This window comes from Mya arenaria, chromosome 6, assembly GCF_026914265.1.
Source record: "Mya arenaria isolate MELC-2E11 chromosome 6, ASM2691426v1".
Lineage (NCBI taxonomy): Eukaryota > Metazoa > Mollusca > Bivalvia > Myida > Myidae > Mya > Mya arenaria.
In genome coordinates this window covers 47,066,294-47,085,866 of record NC_069127.1, presented here as the reverse complement: position 1 = coordinate 47,085,866, position 19,573 = coordinate 47,066,294, and the positions used below count along the sequence as shown (strand labels likewise).

At 36.7% G+C, this 19,573-nt stretch overlaps 1 protein-coding gene across 1 annotated transcript; it reads right to left on the bottom strand.

Annotated features, from left to right (window-relative positions):
- Window positions 1-155: 155 nt before the first annotated feature.
- On the bottom strand, window positions 156-18,234 carry LOC128237842 (uncharacterized). The gene is made up of 5 exons (XM_052953421.1): window positions 18,109-18,234; window positions 9,349-9,517; window positions 8,817-9,001; window positions 8,364-8,659; window positions 156-2,379 (listed from the first exon to the last, which is right to left on the bottom strand). The coding sequence occupies exons 1-5, from the start codon at window positions 18,232-18,234 to the stop codon at window positions 156-158; spliced, it is 3,000 nt and encodes a 999-aa protein (XP_052809381.1).
- Window positions 18,235-19,573: the final 1,339 nt, after the last annotated feature.

The window sequence follows — 19,573 nt, the reverse complement described above, 5'->3', positions numbered from 1 at the left end:
TTGTATATTCAACAGACCTTTAAAAATGTTAAATGATTTAACTTAACTGTAATATGTTCAATAAAAACGAAATGCTGTACCTGTCTACAGTTAACTGTTTATTTAAATAATTCTCATCTAAAAATCTAAATAGGTGTGACTCGATGTGGCGTCCTCTATTGTGGCATAAACACTCGATGTGCATCATCTATAGTGGCATATAAACTCGAGGTGGCATATTTTATTGTGGCATATAAAATCGATGTTGCATCTTTTATGGTGGCATATGCACTCGATGTGGCATCCTTTACTGTGGCATATACACTCGATGTGGCATCTTCTATGGTGGCGTATACACTCGATGTGACATCTTCTATGGTGGTATATACACTTGATGTGGCATCTTCTATGGTGGCGTATACACTCGATGTGGCATCTTCTATGGTGGCATATACACTTGATGTGGCATCTTCTATGGTGGCGTATACACTCGATGTGGCATTTTCTGTGGTGGTGTATACACTTGATGTGGCATCTTCTATGGTGGCGTATACACTCGATGTGGCATCTTCTATGTTGGCGTATACACTCGATGTGGCATCTTCTATGGTGGCGTATACACTCGATGTGGCATCCTTTATTGTGGCATATACACTCGATGTGGCATCCTTTATTGTGGCATATACACTCGATGTGGCATCTTCTATGGTGGCGTATACCCTCGATGTGGCATCTTCTATGGTGGCGTATACACTCGATGTGGCATCCTTTATTGTGGCATATACACTCGATGTGGCATCTTCTATGGTGGCATATACACTCGATGTGGCATCCTTTATTGTGGCATATACACTCGATGTGGCATCTTCTATGGTGGCGTATACACTCGATTTGGCATCTTCTATGGTGCTATATACACTCGATGTGGCATCTTCTATGGTGGCGTATACACTCGATGTGGCATCTTCTGTGATGGCGTATGCACTTGATGTGGCATCTTCTATGGTGGCGTATACACTCGATGTGGCATCCTTTATTGTGGCATATACACTCGATGTGGCATCTTCTTTGGTGGCGTATACACTCGATGTGGCATATTCTATGGTGGCGTATACACTCGATGTGGCATCTTCTGTGGTGGCGTATACATTCGATGTGGCAGTTTCTATGGTGGCGTAAACACTCGATGTGGCATCTTCTGTGGTGGCGTGTACACTTGATGTGGCAGTTTCTATGGTGACGTATACACTCGATGTGGCATCTTCTATGGTGGCGTATACACTCCATGTGGCATCTTCTGTGGTGGCGTATACACTCGATGTGGCATCCTTTATTGTGGCATATACACTCGATGTGGCATCCTTTATTGTGGCATATACACTCGATGTGGCATCTTCTATGGTGGCGTATACACTCGATGTGGCATCTTCTATGGTGGCGTATACACTCGATGTGGCATCCTTCATTGTGGCATATACACTCGATGTGGCATCTTCTTTGGTGGCGTATACACTCGATGTGGCATCCTTTATTGTGGCATATACACTCGATGTGGCATCTTCTATGGTGGCATATACACTCGATGTGGCATCCTTTATTGTGGCATATACACTCGATGTGGCATATTCTATGGTGGCGTATACACTCGATATGGCATCTTCTATGGTGCTATATACACTCGATGTGGCATCTTCTATGGTGGCGTATACACTCGATGTGGCATCTTCTGTGGTGGCGTATACACTCGATGTGGCATCTTCTATGGTGGCATATACACTCGATGTGGCATCTTCTATGGATGCATATACACTCGATGTGGCATCCTTTATTGTGGCATATACGCTCGATGTGGCATCCTTTATTGTGGCGTATACACTCGATGTGGCATCTTCTATGGTGGCGTATACACTCGATGTGGCATCCTCTTTGGTGGCGTATATACTCGATGTGGCATCTTCTATGGTGGCGTATACACTCGATGGGGCATCCTTTATTGTGGCATATACACTCGATGTGGCATCTTCTATGGTGGCATATACACTCCATGTGGCTTCCTTTATTGTGGCATATACGCTCGATGTGGCATCTTCTATGGTGGCGTATACGCTCGATGTGGCATCTTCTATGGTGGCGTATACACTCGATGTGGCATCTTCTATGGTGGCATATACACTCGATGTGGCATCTTCTCTGGTGGCGTATACACTCGATGTGGCATCTTCTATGGTGGCGTATATACTCGATGTGGCATCTTCTATGGTGGTGTATACACTCGATGTGCCATCTTCTATGGTGGCGTATACACTCGATGTGGCATCTTCTATTGTGGCGTATACACTCGATGTGGCATCCTTTATTGTGGCATATACACTCGATGTGCCATCTTCTATGTACGTTGGCCTATACACACGATGAGGTATCTTTTTCTATGGTGCCATACACACGGCACCGGATTAATAACACTTTCTATAATTTTATTCCAGAAATGTTATGTAAATATCATGACATATATCAAACAACAAGAAGAAGGAAACAAGTATCACGAAGGCTAAAACTATTTAAACTAGACTGCGATCTATCGCCACCTTTTATGAGCCAGTTAATGTGATGTTAAATTTCCCGGGTTTTTTTACGGATAACTTATGATGATTTTTTTAACGTAATACGTTTTCGCGATACCTTTTATTTCAAAATGAATTTGGCGCGAATTTACGCCGTAAAACACACACAAATATTCGAACAGAAATTTTGTTTAAGATAAGTGGTATTGTGAAAATTATACAAACGTTTTAGAATGATTTCATTTACCACGAAAAAATCATAAGTGATCGAGAAAATCAAAGTGACAATTAACTTGTACATGGTGGCGAAAGATTGCTGTGGTAACGTGCTAAATTTCCTGTATTTCGTGAGCATTGTTAATAATTTCTTTTTGCCTGATCAAAAAAAGGAAATCTTAAGATTTTCTCGAAAACTGTAATTTATATGGTGACGTATATATGCCACCATACTCGTCTACTTGTGGACGATAAAGCTTGAAGTAATTGCTTTTTGACACTTTAGTCACAATCCCATTGTCTCTGACAAAAACAAATCGCATTACAACATCTAACAGCACACATTGTTACACGCACATCCATTTGGTAATTCTGGGCGCAGCCAAGATCAGGAGTCATAACCGAGCTCTGCGCTTGGCATTTAGACATGGTGCTAATCATTTTACCAAATGGACAGAGGACCGATGCAACTGACCAGCTCATTGTGAAATGTTATATACTCTCACATATCGCCATAATATTTAGACAAATTTTGGCTTTTGAAGAACTAAAACTATCTTTAAACAACATTTTTTACTTTTGTTTGTGGTGATGTTAGGTATTAGTTTTTACATTTTTTACATGTTCAATGCACAACATATGCTTATGATTGCCTTAAGAGGGTGTTTGCTGACTTGTCGCTAGGAGTGCTTGTGAGTTTTTATGCTATTAGTATCACCAGCTCATTAAAAAAATAGTAGCGATAGTTTGGCGCTTTTTAACGGGTTAATTTGAGGCCACGTAGTTATTCATTGGAATACCCTTTTAAATGGGCTAATTTATCTTTATCTGTATACGAATCATGTTGTTGTTGTTGTTGTTGTGTATTATTAAATTTCAATGAGTTTAACATAATTATGCATGAAATTAAACAAAACAAGTGTTTGCATTTATCTAAGTGTGCCCTTCTTAAAGAAAACCTTAGCAACCAACTCACCAATTAGTATTGAGTTAGTAGGCCCTTACAAGTACCAATATATGTCCACCGCCGCATAATTCTCAGTTACAAAATTTAGGAAACCTAATTTCCTTAGCTTCATGTTAACTCATTTAAAAAGTTATAGTTATCGCCTTAGACCACAACTGGCATATCCTCGTCAATTCAAAACCATATCCTGGGAAATATTGGAATGTCGACACGCATGGATACTTCAAGATACTTTTCTGTCAATTTGTAAAGACATTTCATTCAAACTTGTTTATCCTTCCATAACGTCATAAGCCCTTACACCCTCAAATGGTTTAAAATCTGGATTGTAGAACCGATGAAAAGCTAAGATGAATAATTTTCGAGTCCGTTACCCGGTCAGAAACTAGAACTGTGTCCAATATAAGAGGCCGAATAAAAGTACCTCTAGTGTGGGAGGCAGACGCCTATAGCACTAGACCACACCCACTCTGATGGGGTTCGAACCCTTATCCTCTGGTGTGGGAGGCGGACACCTATAGCACTGGGAGGCAGACGCCTATAGCACAAGACCACCCTCACTCTGATGGGGTTCGAACCCACAACCTCTGGTGTGGGAGGCGGACACTTATATCACTAGATCACCCTCACTCTGATAAGGTTCGAACCCACAACCTCTGGTTTGGAGGCGGACGCCTATAGCACTAGACCACCTCACTCTGATGGAGTTCGAACCCACAACCTCTGGTGTAAGAGGCGGACACCTATAGCACTAGACCACCCTCACTCTGATGAGGTTCGAACCCACAACCTCTGGTTTGGAGGTGGACGCCTATAGCACTAGACCACCCTCACTCTGATGAGGTTCGAACCCACAACCTCTGGTATGGAGGCGGACGCCTATAGCACTAGACCACCCTCACTCTGATGAGGTTCGAACCCACAACCTCTGGTTTTGAGGCGGACGCCTATAGCACTAGACCACCTCACTCTGACTGAGTTCGAACCCACAACCTCTGGTTCCTAAGGCGAACGCCTATAGCACTAGACCACCTTCACTCTGATGTGGTTCGAACCCACAACCTCTGGTTTGGTGGCGGACGCCTATAACAATAGACCACCTCACTCTGATGGAGGTCGAACCCACAACCTGTGGTTTTGAGGCCGACGCCTATAGCACTAGACCACCTTCACTCTGATAAGGTTCGAACCCACAACCTCTGGTATGGAGGCAGACGCCTATAGCACTAGACCACCTTCACTCTCGTGGGGTTCGAACTAAAAAACCTCTGGTGTGTGAGGCGGACGCCTATAGCACTAGACCACCCTCACTCTGATGGGGTTCGAACCCACAACCTCTGGTGTGGGAGGCGGACGCCTATAGCACTAGACCACCCTCACTCTGATGGGGTTCGAACCCACAACCTCTGGTGTGGGAGGCGGACGCCTATAGCACTAGACCACCCTCACTCTGATGGGGTTCGAACCCACAACCTCTGGTGTGGGAGGCGGACGCCTATAGCACTAGACCACCCTCACTCTGATGGGGTTCGAACCCACAACCTCTGGTGTGGGAGGCGGACACCTATAGCACTAGACCACCCTCACTCTGATGGGGTTCCAACCCACAACCTCTGGTGTGGGAGGCGGACACCTATAGCACTAGACCACCCTCACTCTGACGGGGTTCGAACCCACAACGTCTGGTGTGGGAGGCGGACACCTATAGCACTAGACCACCCTCACTCTTATGGGGTTCGAACCCACAACCTCTGGTGTGGGAGGCGGACACCTATAGCACTAGACCACCCTCACTCTGATGGGGTTCGAACCCACAACCTCTGGTGTGGGAGGCGGACATCTATAACACTAGACCACCTTCACTCTTATGGGGTTCGAACCCACAACCTCTTTTGTGAGAGGCGGACACCTATAGCACTAGACCACCTTCACTCTGATGGGGTTCGAACCCACAACCTCTGGTTTTGAGGCGGACGCCTATAGCACTAGACCACCTCACTCTGATGGGGTTCGAACCCACAACCTCTGGTTTTGAGGCGGACGCCTATAGCACTAGACCACCTTCACTCTGATGAGGTTCGAACCCACAACCTCTGGTGTGAGAGGCGGACACCTATTGCACTTGACCACCCTCACTCTGATGGAGTTCGAACCCACAACCTCTGGTGTGGGAGGCGGACACCTTTTGCACTTGACCACCCTCACTCTGATGGGGTTCGAACCCACAACCTCTGGTGTGGGAGGCGGACACCTATAACACTAGACCACCTTCACTCTGATGGGGTTCAGATACCAAGAAATGAACTTCAACAACAACTTAGTCTTTGGGCTTTATTATGTTCAACAATTAATATTTAAACTTGAACAAATTTCATTTTCTGATTTATAAAGTAAAATTCCATTGTGTTACAAAAATAGTTAAAATGTAATATACCCTCCCCCCCCCCCCCCCCCCCCCAAAAAAAAAACACCCAATAAACAATGATTTTCTCTGTGTTTTTTTCCACGAACGTTTACTGGTTGTCCCCAATATTAAAAATTAAACGACTCTTTTTTCAGTCACTTCTTGCTCCGAGGCTTCCCAATTGTTTCAAGTTTATAAGTGGACTAACACATTTAAATATCTGTCACTGAAGGTATATACTTTATAGGTACACTATCTAAACCACTACCATCAATGGCTTTTCATTTCTTCGAAAAACGAAATGTTATAAATTCCTGTATTTCCGCTTAGTTTTGTCGCCTACACCTACACATTTGTAATCAAGATATGTCATCTCGGCCAAGTCCTATATACATTTGCCTTTCATGCGTATATATAATATAAAATATAACTTTCACAATTATTCTTACTCTTCACGGGAGTTAAATCCTCAATTTCTTAAACATAGCATTACTTCTTTTTGTTACATCTTAAACCAAATTTATTGTACCTTTACAATGTTCTCTGAAAATAAACAAAAACAGTTTTTGCGTAAAGGTGTTCTATATGAAATATATAAAAACAAACACATATTTTGTGAAAATGTTTTGTACGGGCAGGGGTACATCTCTACTTCGTTGCATTTACCAATTATCTAAGTAAATTATAAACCAGATTAAAAACAGTAAATTAATACATACCCTTAAAGCACCTAAAGTATACATAATTGACTCCTGTTATACACGTGGAATGGTTAGTTTTAGGATATTTCGTTGGATTTTTGGCCATTTAAAGGCACAACTATTTCAATTCATGCAGATGTGTATTTTTATTAATCAACTTATGGCTTAGAAATAGGTAACACATCATCAGGCTGTTTCATTTTAAACAGGCCCATTTAAGATACATAGTATTAACTCAAAAACATTAGGTTGCTGCTTTCCTTACAAGAACAATCAAAATGCACTGATGAATAGCCGGAACATGGATCAAAGTTAACTTAACTATTTTTTTTTTAAATGTCTAACATATTTTATTTAACTATTAGAATATTGAGCACTGAAAACTAGGCAGATGCATGAATATGGTTACAAAAGTGTTTGACTTTGTAGCATTAAAACTTGCATGTCCCACCGCACATACGAAACACTTATAGTTCTCCACCTAACCAATTATGCAGACAGTTCAGAAAAGTGTGTGTGTACTTTTAACAGCAAAATGAATCAAGCGTTGAAGTTACCCAGAAAAATAACTGTTATCGGGAATACAACTAGGAAGCTACGTGGAAGCTTCGTTACATGATTTTACTGTGCATGGACATTATCAATTATTTATCATGGAACCAGTATAAAATACATAATTCTCCAACCTCAGATAAGTAGATCCAATAATTTAACCATGCTAGATATTCTTATCTTGCCCACGGGCGAAGATAAAATGCCCGTATGGATCTCCTTTTTTAATGGTCACCACATGATTGTAACTACCTAGCTTGTTGAAGACTGTCGTCAGTAGCATCAAGGAAATCTTGTCTTATGGTAATATTTAGAACGCTAATTAATTATTTCTCGCTTCAAATGTCACCATAAAACAGTTTTCAAGCACCATTCAAGAAATAATGCTTCATTCTCCTCAGAACTATTTAAAAAGACCGATTTGAATATTAACATTAACTGGATCATTGCGCGCATATCCATGACAACCACGTGCTATCGCATATACATACGCAATTATTTTCACTAAGCACAAAAGAGTTCCAGCAACAAATACATTTTTACTTAATTTTGTTTAACTGAGGTGGGAGAAAAAGCATCTACCATAGCCGCTCGTGAAGATAGGTTCATCCCGACCCTCGCGCAGGGTGTTTTGCGGAAACTCGGTAAACCTCGTTTCCGCAAAACACCCTACGCTCGGGTCGGAATGAACCTATCTTACACTCTCGGCCATGGAAGATACTTATAGTAATCACTTTGGTTTTGCGTCATCTATAATGACAACTTTAAAAAGGTACCCCATCATTGTGGCAAAATAGTATATGACATCTATATAATTTGCTATCATAACCAAGGGAGTATTAATAAAATTATATTAACTTAAGATAATTTTTGTTACATAATTGCTAAGCATTGTATCACTTCTCTATGTATCACATGATTTCTTACTTTATATGTATCCCTATTGAAAACTAGGTGTCCTAGTTCGAGGCAAATTAAAATGCCGTATCCAGATGAAGTTACCACGACCACGGGGCTTTGCTAGTCCTTTGCTAATAACGTTGACCAATGCTTGAAAACCAGATTCCTTAGACTGAAACTTTGTGTTATGAGCAGTTCGCATTGCCGCCCCTGTAAATCTCGGTGCCTGGGTTTCAGGGGCCTTTGTCGTGGTTGTTGTCGGTGCTCTCTGTGTGGTTGTTGTTACCTCTGTGGTGGTCGCATGTTGTGATCCACCGGAGACTGATGTAAAAACATTCATTGATTCACTCTCCATGAATGCTTTGGCCATACTGTCACTCTAAAATTACAAAGGTTACAATAACTGAATGCAGAAGTAAATGATATGTTCTGAAAATTGGAAATCACTGTCTGACCCTACATAAACGTTATAAGAATATTTACTTTCGAACTATTAATTAAGATAAATTAGTTAACACATTAAAATAAATACTAACCAAGGGTGCATTTGTAGGATTTATGAGGTATTCGCCTCTGGGGACAGCGCAGTACATCTCCAAGTGCTCCAGAGAGCATTGCTCGTAACAACACTCGTCCACCACTCCATTGCCGTTCGCTGCGCGAAATGAGCTCCTTTTGGACAAATATTGTACGGCCGATCTCTTCTGAAGCAATGGCAAATCTGTCGAGATAAATCATAGTTATTTATCTTTGTTATGTACCTTAAGAAAGAAAAAATTTGTATGATAAAAAATATTCAAAGCCTACTTTATTGAATATAAAAAACAGTATATAGTTCATATATTTCTAATTTATAATTAGCATTTCTATGACTGATGAAATTATTTTCAAAAGTACAAAATGAAACAAACGTTTCAACAACCAAATGAGAAAAAATGTATTTTTGTATCTTATGAAGTTAACATAAGTTTTGGGTTTTAATGAACATTTCATAACTCTAGACTGTCAGGACCAGCCGCTGGTTTACTGTTTAATCATTTAATAATGAGCTTCAGGTGAATGTTTTACCCCTCGTGTTTTGTGTGTAGAAGCCTCTTCCTGTGCACACGAAGTCAAGCAGATCCGCCAGACGGCGACCGCACGCTCTCATGATGTGGTTTTGTCCAGAGATGGCGGTTGCCGATGCAAACAACACCAAGGTCCTTATTAGAAGCATGGTTGAAGAGGAATACTGAATCTGTAAACAAATAGATCATTGAATTATCACGGTGAATGGTTGTAAGTAGCTTTTTATTACATTAACATTGGTGGGATGTTGTGCCCAGCCGATCAGCAGTTCATTTATAACCTTTAAGGTACGGCCAAAATGCAAAACTTTGAAGTTTGAAGGACCCTAAGCACAAATATTTCAAAAAAGTTACTTGTCATTTTTAAGGTTCAATTATTCCGCAAGCATAATACATATGTATCCTTACATATATGTTTAAGTGTTTCAGAGGTAAACATTTCTACTTAATAATATTTCAAAATAATAAAGTTCAAAAAGCATTTCAATCCAACGCGGAAGTGCAAGAAAAGGAAAAGTTAACGACTGAAAGTAAATATTTGGAACATTACACCTCTACATATAGTAAACAAATGGTATAAATATAAGGGACATAACCTCTCTATATTTAGTAAACCTATGAATATAAATATATTGGACATTACACCTCTACATTTCTTAAACCAATGAAAATAAATATATTGGACATTACACCTCTACATTTCTTAAACCAATGAAAATAAATATATTGGACATTACACCTCTACATTTCTTAAACCAATGAAAATAAATATAAGGGACATTACACCTCTACATTTCTTAAACCAATGAAAATAAATATAAGGGACATAACACCTCTACATTTCTTAAACCAATGACAATAAATATAAGGGACATAACACCTCTACATTTCTTAAACCAATGACAATAAATATAGGGGACATTACACTTCTACATTTCTTAAACCAATGACAATAAATATAGGGGACATTACACTTCTACATTTCTTAAACCAATGAAAATAAAAATAGGGGACATTACACCTCTACATTTCTTAAACCAATGAAAATAAATAAAGGGGACATTACACCTCTACATTTCTTAAACCAATGAAAATAAATATAGGGGACATTACACCTATACATTTCTTAAACGAATGAAAATAAATATCGGGGACATTACACCTATACATTTCTTAAACCAATGAAAATAAATATCGGGGACATTACACCTATACATTTCTTAAACCAATGAAAATAAATATAGGGGACATTACACCTATACATTTCTTAAACCAATGAAAATAAATATCGGGGACATTACACCTATACATTTCTTAAACCAATGAAAATAAATATAGGGGACATTACACCTCTACATTTCTTAAACCAATGAAAATAAATATCGGGGACATTACACCTATACATTTCTTAAACCAATGAAAATAAATATAGGGGACTTTACACCTCTACATTTCTTAAACCAATGAAAATAAATATAGGGGACATTACACCTCTACATTTCTTAAACCAATGAAAATAAATATAGGGGACATTACACCTCTACATTTCTTAAACCAATGAAAATAAATATAGGGGACATTACACCTATACATTTCTTAAACCAATGAAAATAAATATAGGTGACATTACACCTATACATTTCTTAAACCAATGAAAATAAATATAGGGGACATTACACCGCTACATTTCTTAAACCAATTAATATAAATATAGGAGATATTGCATCTCTTAATTAAGTAGACCACTGACTATACATAACGGGTACATAACATCTCTGCATTAAGTAAACTACTGACTAAAATGTAGGGGACATTACATATGTAAGTTCAATAACTGTTGGATATTAATGTAGGGGACATCACATATGTAAGTTCAATAACTGTTGGATATTAATGTAGGGGACATTACATATGTAAGTTCAATAACTGTTGGATATTAATGTAGGGGACATCACATATGTAAGTTCAATTACTGTTGGATATTAATGTAGGGGACATTACATATGTAAGTTCAATTACTGTTGGATATTAATGTAGGGGACATCACATATGTAAGTTCAATAACAACTGGACATTAATGTAGGGGACACCACATATGTAAGTTCAATTACTGTTGGCTATTAATGTAGGGGACATCACATATGTAAGTTCAATAACAACTGGATATTAATGTAGGGGACATCACATATGTAAGTTCAATTACTGTTGAATATTAATGTAGGGGACATCACATATGTAAGTTCAATAACAACTGGACATTAATGTAGGGGACACCACATTTGTAAGTTCAATTACTGTTGGCTATTAATGTAAGGGACATCACAAATGTAAGTTCAATAACAACTGGATATTAATGTAGGGGACATCACATATGTAAGTTCAATTACAACTGGACATTAATGTAGGGGACATCACATATGTAAGTTCAATTACTGTTGGATATTAATGTAGGGGCAATCACATATGTAAGTTCAATTACAACTGGATATTAATGTTGGGGACATTACATATGTTCAAGTACCACTGAATAAATATATGGGGGATATTACAAATATAATACGCTCCGTTAACAACTGAATGACATAAAATCTGCAGAGACAGTTTATCGCTGAAAATATATGTCAGGGACATTTCATTACACGGTCAGTGAGAAAATCGTTTGTGTGAAACGATTTTCCAAACTCTAAAATTAACTCATCAAACCCTCATGAGAACCTTGACTTGGAGGTCTCTTAAACTTACTGACATTTTAAAGACATTTGGATCACATCAGCAAAGCGATTTTTCTTTTAGAAAGTAACATATATATAACTTCATAAAAGAGAAATATTAAAACCATGTATGCAAATAGATACTATGAAAATATGTTTCAAAACATTATTTGTACCGCAACTCATGTTTTGCTGTCTAAAACAGTGTATAATGTTTAAGATTACAAAACAAGTTAAGATAAAACAAAGTACAAAGAAGACATTTTTACTTTTTTTTAATAATAACGAAAAGTACAACATAAATTTGCAATTACAAAATGCAATTAGTCAATTTTAATTCATAATTCATATACGAAAATTTAACCTTTTAAAGGCGTTACCTTAACCCTAGTGTTAATGATGTATCAACAATAAGAAATTACAAAATAAATAAATAAGTCAATAAAATAACAAAATAACAAAATAAATAACAAAATAAATAACAAAATATCAAAATAACCAAATAACCAAATAAATAAATAAATAAATAAATAAATAAATAAATAAATAAATAAATAAATAAATAAATAAATAAATAAATAAAAAAAAAATAAAAAAAATGAATAAATAAATAATAAATCATTTATAACTATCGACTGGCTAAGATCTACTTAATCATTTCGCTGACAATACCTAAATTTTAGAAATCCGGAGTGGTGAAATAAAGTAGTCCACAAACTCTTCACTTACAAAGCCTTGTATACGGCTGGTAGCATGCATAGTCTTGACTGGCGCTATGGGAGAATAGTATGCCCTTTAAGTTAATAGGAGACTCTTGTTTAGCCAGTGCCTGACGTCATTTACAGATACTCAATTGACTTGTTGCTTGAACTTTCGTACTACTGTGATCAATAACATCATACGTATGAAGTAATTTGCTCTAAAATCACACCAAAGCCATAGTAAAGTGTCTGATATCATAGATGCATATATAGATGTGACACAGTTGTTAACGATTAGAACACCTAGGTGTGCGACAAGTCATACTACACTGGTTAAGTATTTGTTAAATTGTGTCTGTTGATCTATAAGCTGCAGTGTATCCTTGATACATACATGTTTTTATCAACACACTATTCTTCTTTTGCAGTCGGTTAAGCAAACGTTATACCATATGTAAGAATTTCAACAGTTTGAAATCATGTTCATAACACGCTTGACTTGTTTTTAACCACGAGTTCAAACATATTCGCTTTCTGCCGAAGCCCATATGATCATGTCATGCAGATCCGGACAACGAATCGGTCACTGGCAATGATCAGTGGTAAAAAGGCGACAACGACAATTTAGCACATAATATTCTACAATTATCGCATTTTCTCAAATTAGCTAGGATGACTACTTGCGTAATGGGTTCAACATCGTGACAGGAGTTGTCTTCATGGTGGCTTATCTATTTGGTCGATTGTTATTTTTATTTTTGCTCGGTTGGTCAATAAATGTTTATTCATACACTCAATGCAAGCAGAGTTTACAAACATGAAGAAATTATAAATGCAATGTATACAGAGGCTTTATGAATGCAAATAACGAATACAAATATGAAAACAATTTACATATTAAGTTTAATGTTGTTAGAAAGTAATTGTACATACATTATGAGTTTCAAATGCTGTCAAATTACAATTAATACTATAATAATATCAGGAAGAAACTGTTCAAAACAGAAATATCAACATAACGCCAATTAACAAAATCTCTGGAAGAGAATGTATATATATCCTATAAGTATACATCATGGGAGAACAATCCCGTATAGCAGTATACCAGTACATAAATAAGAGGTCTAAATGATTTTAAAATGTGCTGAATAAATATTGATTGTTTCCTGAACTCATTTTCATTTGTATCTATCCAGAGGTTAAGGAATTTAAAATAATTTCGTGTAACATACAAAAAACAGGTTTTATCAATATTTTCCTCTAATTTAAACAAAAATCAGGGCATTCTATTATAAAATGGTATTCAATACATATGTCATTAGTTGTCTGAAGATATTTTTCCATTTCAAACTTTGGTTTAAATGTTTTAAAGTAAAAGTCGAAAACGTGTGGACGTATTTAATGTACTGTACCAGTCGTTAATAAACATTTCTTAACTGAGAGTGGTAGCCGCCAGTTACTTCATGTATGTGATGACCAAATTCCATACATGCCTTTCTTAATTATCATATTTTAACATGATTTATCCAGCTGAATTTTATTTGCTTACTACAATTATGAATATCATCATAAAGAACAATATTTGACAAAGTACCGTTTTGTATACAGGTTAAAGGTGTTTGAACAAGATTTGCCCAAAACTTAAACAACCGTGTTTCATTGCATTTGGTGTTGAGGAGCAAAGGCTTAAAATGTGCTTCATAGATTTAAGTTGTACCTTTTCTAATAGTTGCAAGTTTACAAATCCCGATGTTTCACATCCATAAAGAAGTATTGGTTTATTTATCTTATTAAACACGTCAATTTGCATATCATTTGGGAGGTATAATTCGTACGCCTTTTTGCTATACATTGCTATTTAAGGTTGGTATGAAATATGTTTGATCAAGAACGACTAAAATATATCCCAAGATACTTTTACTCTTCCACAGCTTCTATGTCCATATTATCAAACTGGAAAGTATGATTCGTCATTCTTCCAGATGATAATATTCCAATCTATGTTTTATCAATATTAACTATTAAATGCCACGTAGACAATGGTCTTGAAATGCATTCAAATAATATTGTAAATCATTTTTCATTTCATAGACAATGACCGTGTCATCAGCAGACAAAAGCATAAAGGTATCCTTGTGAACAAGATAAATGGTGAACATTACTTATGAATTACCTTTAGAAAATTTCGGCCAACATTATATGAAATAAATTTTGACCAAAGACAATAGCGCTTGACAAAGTCAAATCAACTTTAAGGTCAATAAAATAATGAAGTGTGATAAATATCGGACTGTGGCCGTCGAACATCTTTGGACAACAATCAAACCTGTCAATAGATTTAAAGACATCAGTTGAAGCGACATATAGTCAAATAGACTTGTTTCTTTAAATGTGCATTTACCGACTTTATCACCATTAGTCCAACCATTCAATATAAACAGGTTATTCTTCAATAAAAAATGTATAAATTTACTTCCATAATTATCCACTGTTTTATCGCTTCTATTTCTTTCTACACTAACGATTGTATTTTCAAACAAGTCTTTATTTCTGACATATTGCCTTCGTAGATATCCAATAAATCAAGTTCATTACAAATATCATAGTTTACTTCTATAAACTCTACAGTTGTTTACCATGGAGGTAAAATCTCTAAACAAACAAACAGAATTAAGCTGTGTTGATTACAATTATATGTCGTTATTTATTTTTAAAGGTTGAGTTACTATGCAACTAGCTTACCAACAAAAAAAAAAGAATGGACACAAAGCATCTCCACTTGTTGTCAAACGCGTTTGTGACAATTCGAACAATGAGACGATTGTGTCTCCGCCGAACCTTAATCAGGAGTTTTACACACCACCATTGTTATTCCCTATATAATTCAATGTAAAATTATAATTTTTAGACAACATTTAAAGGCATTTCGAGCGAATGCAGGCTATGACAACCACATATATTCTTAAAGTACAAGCTTTAAATTACCTTTTAAGCCAATAAAAAAGGGGGGTCAAGTTATTCCTAAGAAAAATCACTCCACTTGAAAAACAAACTCTAAAAATTGCACCGTCCGCCATGACAGTTCGTCCAAAATGACCTTTCAACTATAGGGCAGCGGTTTATGCTTTAATCTCTACTCTCAATGATAAATCAAGCAAGAATAGATACTTAAGGTATAAAAGTTTCAGGAAAAATGATAGTTTTGATTTACAGTGTATTGAGCATGTGAAAACATGTCTATCAATCATAAGAACTTTTTTTTTATTGAGAATTTTCCACACAACGGAAGTACATAATTATGACGTAATGGTGACGTCATTCCTATACCAGCGAAATGCACGAGGAGATTGACAGAAATCTGTAGGACAGGTCGGGAGAATACCCTGCTAGTGATAAAAGTCAAATATAAAAAATATCTAATAAGTGTCTGTCTAATTCTCAATATACATAACAGCCATTGCATGGATTGTTTTTCAATCTCAATAAAATTTTAACACGAATTGTAATGGAGTCGTTAAAACTCGTTTAATTTGGTGTACCCCCAAACCTCTGCTACATCATTCAAGATATAGCCAATGCATCAAATAAATGACACATATTTTTTGGCATTAACAAAATAAAACATGTATTGCCTTAAAGGGACTCCGTATGATAAGACAGCGAAAAAAATGTCCAAAACTGACATTAACTTGGTATCGATATGTACAATGCATTAGAACTTACTAATTGAAGTACCACATAGTTTACAATTAATTTATTTTTCGCAGTTTTTTTTGTATTTTCTCATTTAAAATATACTAGGTATGTCTACCTAGAAGAATTCATTCCTTATGCGTGATTGGCTTGTCGATGTTATCACGTGATGTGACCATGTTAAGTATAGAGCTTAAATATTCCAACTATTTAGAGTAAGCCTTCGTAGCACAGTGGATACAGCACTGGACTGCAATTTTGGCGACACCGGTTTGAACCCGGTCTCCGACTCGTTTTTATTTACCATTATGATATCAAAGAGTAAAACATTTTATTAACATTTTTTTGGTGCCAGTCTGGTGTACAGTCCCTTTAAGGGCTTTACCAAACAAGTGCTCCTTGTTTAGGCTAAATATACCAGTAAATTAAAATGCAGCATATTTATTCGTAATGCTTTAAATTCGTTTCAATACGTTAACCAATTGGAAAGTCTTAACATAGCGTTCGTCAACTTGCGAACTTGTACGAGATGTAGCGATTATTACGTAGCTAATTCGAAATTTCATGACGATTGAAAGCGAATTGTAGCGATTGGTTAACGGTTATAAAACGAACGGCATTCGATTGCATACGAATCATTACGAAGGGTAACTACAACATGCGATTCCACACGAATCATTACGAATGCTAACTACAACATGAGGATCCACGCGAATCATTACGAAGGGTAACTACAACATGCAAATCCACGCGAATCATTACGAACGGTAACTACGGTAACTACAACATGCAAATTCACGCGAATCATTAGGAAGGGTAACTACAACATGCAAATCCACGCGAATCATTACGAACGGTAACTGCGACATGCGGATCCACGCATATCATTACGAAGGGTAACTGCGACATGCGGATCCACGCGAATCATTACGAAGGGTAACTATGATATGCGGATCCACGCGAATCATTACGAAGGGTAACTACAACATGCGAATCCACGCATATCATTACGAAGGGTAACTGCGACATGCGGATCCTTGCGAATCATTACGAAGGGTAACTATGATATGCGGATCCACGCGAATCATTACGAACGGTAACTACGATATGCGGATTCAAGCGAATCATTACGAAGGGTAACTACAACATGCGGATCCACGCGAATCATTACGAAGGGTTACTACGATATGCGAATCCACGCGAATCATTACGAAGGGTAACTACAACATGCGGATCCACGCGAATCATTACGAAGGGTAACTACGATATGCGAATCCACGCGAATCATTACGAAGGGTAACTACAACATGCGGATCCACGAATATCATTACGAAGGGTAACTACAACATGAGGATCCACGCGAATCATTACGAAGGGTAACTACAACATGCGAATCCACGAATATCATTACGAAGGGTAACTACAACATGCAAATCCACGCGAATCATTACGAAGGGTTACTACGACATGCGGATTCACGCAAATCATTACGCATCATCATATCTTGAGCAGTTTGAGAATCTCAACAGTTATCTATAGTTCTTGAATTTCAAATGTAAAAGGAGGGGGCTAAATATCAAGATTAGTAGTTATTCATTCGTCAAAAGATAATATATACAACGCCTGAGGCTGCAGTATGTGGCTGCTTTGCCCAACCCAGAAGTCGTTCAACAACAACTTAACCTCCAACAGTTCATCAGAGGCCGATTTAGGGGGAGAGGAGGAGCTAGAGCACCTCACATCAAAAGAAGACCATGGCTGCACCCCGAGAGACGTCGCCATTTCAGTATCTACGATCAAAAGAGAATATCATAGGATCTTAAAGATATTCCCCTGCGTGCCTACTGAAATATCCCTCAACGCCTTAGAAACAAGCCTCAAGTAAAATGTCACTCTTCGCCGACTGGTTCCTAGTGCCAAGTACTCAGACATGCAGTACTCCTGGCCGCTAAGAATACCCTTTATGTAGTGGTCAGAAAAGTTATACAAGTTTTCAAGTTTCGAAGTTTATTTAACATCACTCATGTCATAAGTACATGACAAAAAGAGCATGAGTACATATACAATACAACACAATGAGGCATTACAAAATATATTGGACATTATAATACAGATTTTCTAAATATGAACATTTTTTACATGTGTGTTATTCAAACTTTGATATCAAACATATATAAATAATATATAAATTTATGTGGAGGGAAACGTAATGTTGCATTTTTATACTCAGTTTGTTAACAATACACTTGAGGAATTTACATAATTTTATGAATTTTATATCATCATTGGGATTAATTTTCATAATTTCTTTAAATTTCAAAACATTACAATATCGGTATAATTGTCTGTCAATAAATCTTATTCTAAAGTCGACAAAATAGTTGCATTCTAATAAACAATGAAATTCATCACCAATACTGTTTTATTACAAAGTTCGCATTTTCTATCATTCAGTTCTATATTGTTCCAGCTTCCTACTTCAATTGGTAGTCGATTATTTCTTGTTCTGAATTTTAATATATATTTCAAAACCTTAGCAGGGGTTTTAACTAAATAATCTTCGAATTCAAATTTCTCTTTAAACAGTCTATAGCTACAACATTTCCTTGACGTATTTAAAGTAGAATACCACTCGTTTTTGAATAGATCAGATAATTTCATTTGAACGGACCTTTTAATCCATAATGTGTTTGGAAACTCTCCCAAATATTATTCATACCACAGTTAACAAATATATTTCGTATATGTTTTATCCATTGAAATTAATTGTTTCTAATTATATTGTCATACATATATCTACTTAGCATAACATAATATACAGATACTGCAAGTTTTGTACAGTGTGGGACTTTAAGCTTTGACCAATAACTGATCATTTGTGTACCAATATCTATTTGCAATGGCTTTGCAGTTTGGTGTACTGCTTTTAATATTTAGTACATACTTCAAAAATGTCAACTGTACTTTTTCTAAAATATGATTATTTCCGTGGCCCCAAACTTCACATCCATATAATAAAATCGCTTTTACAATTTTCTTAAACAAATCAATCTGTAGGTCAATATATAGACACAATGTTTTTGCCTTTTTTAATAGACTAAACATGCCCTTTGTTACTTGC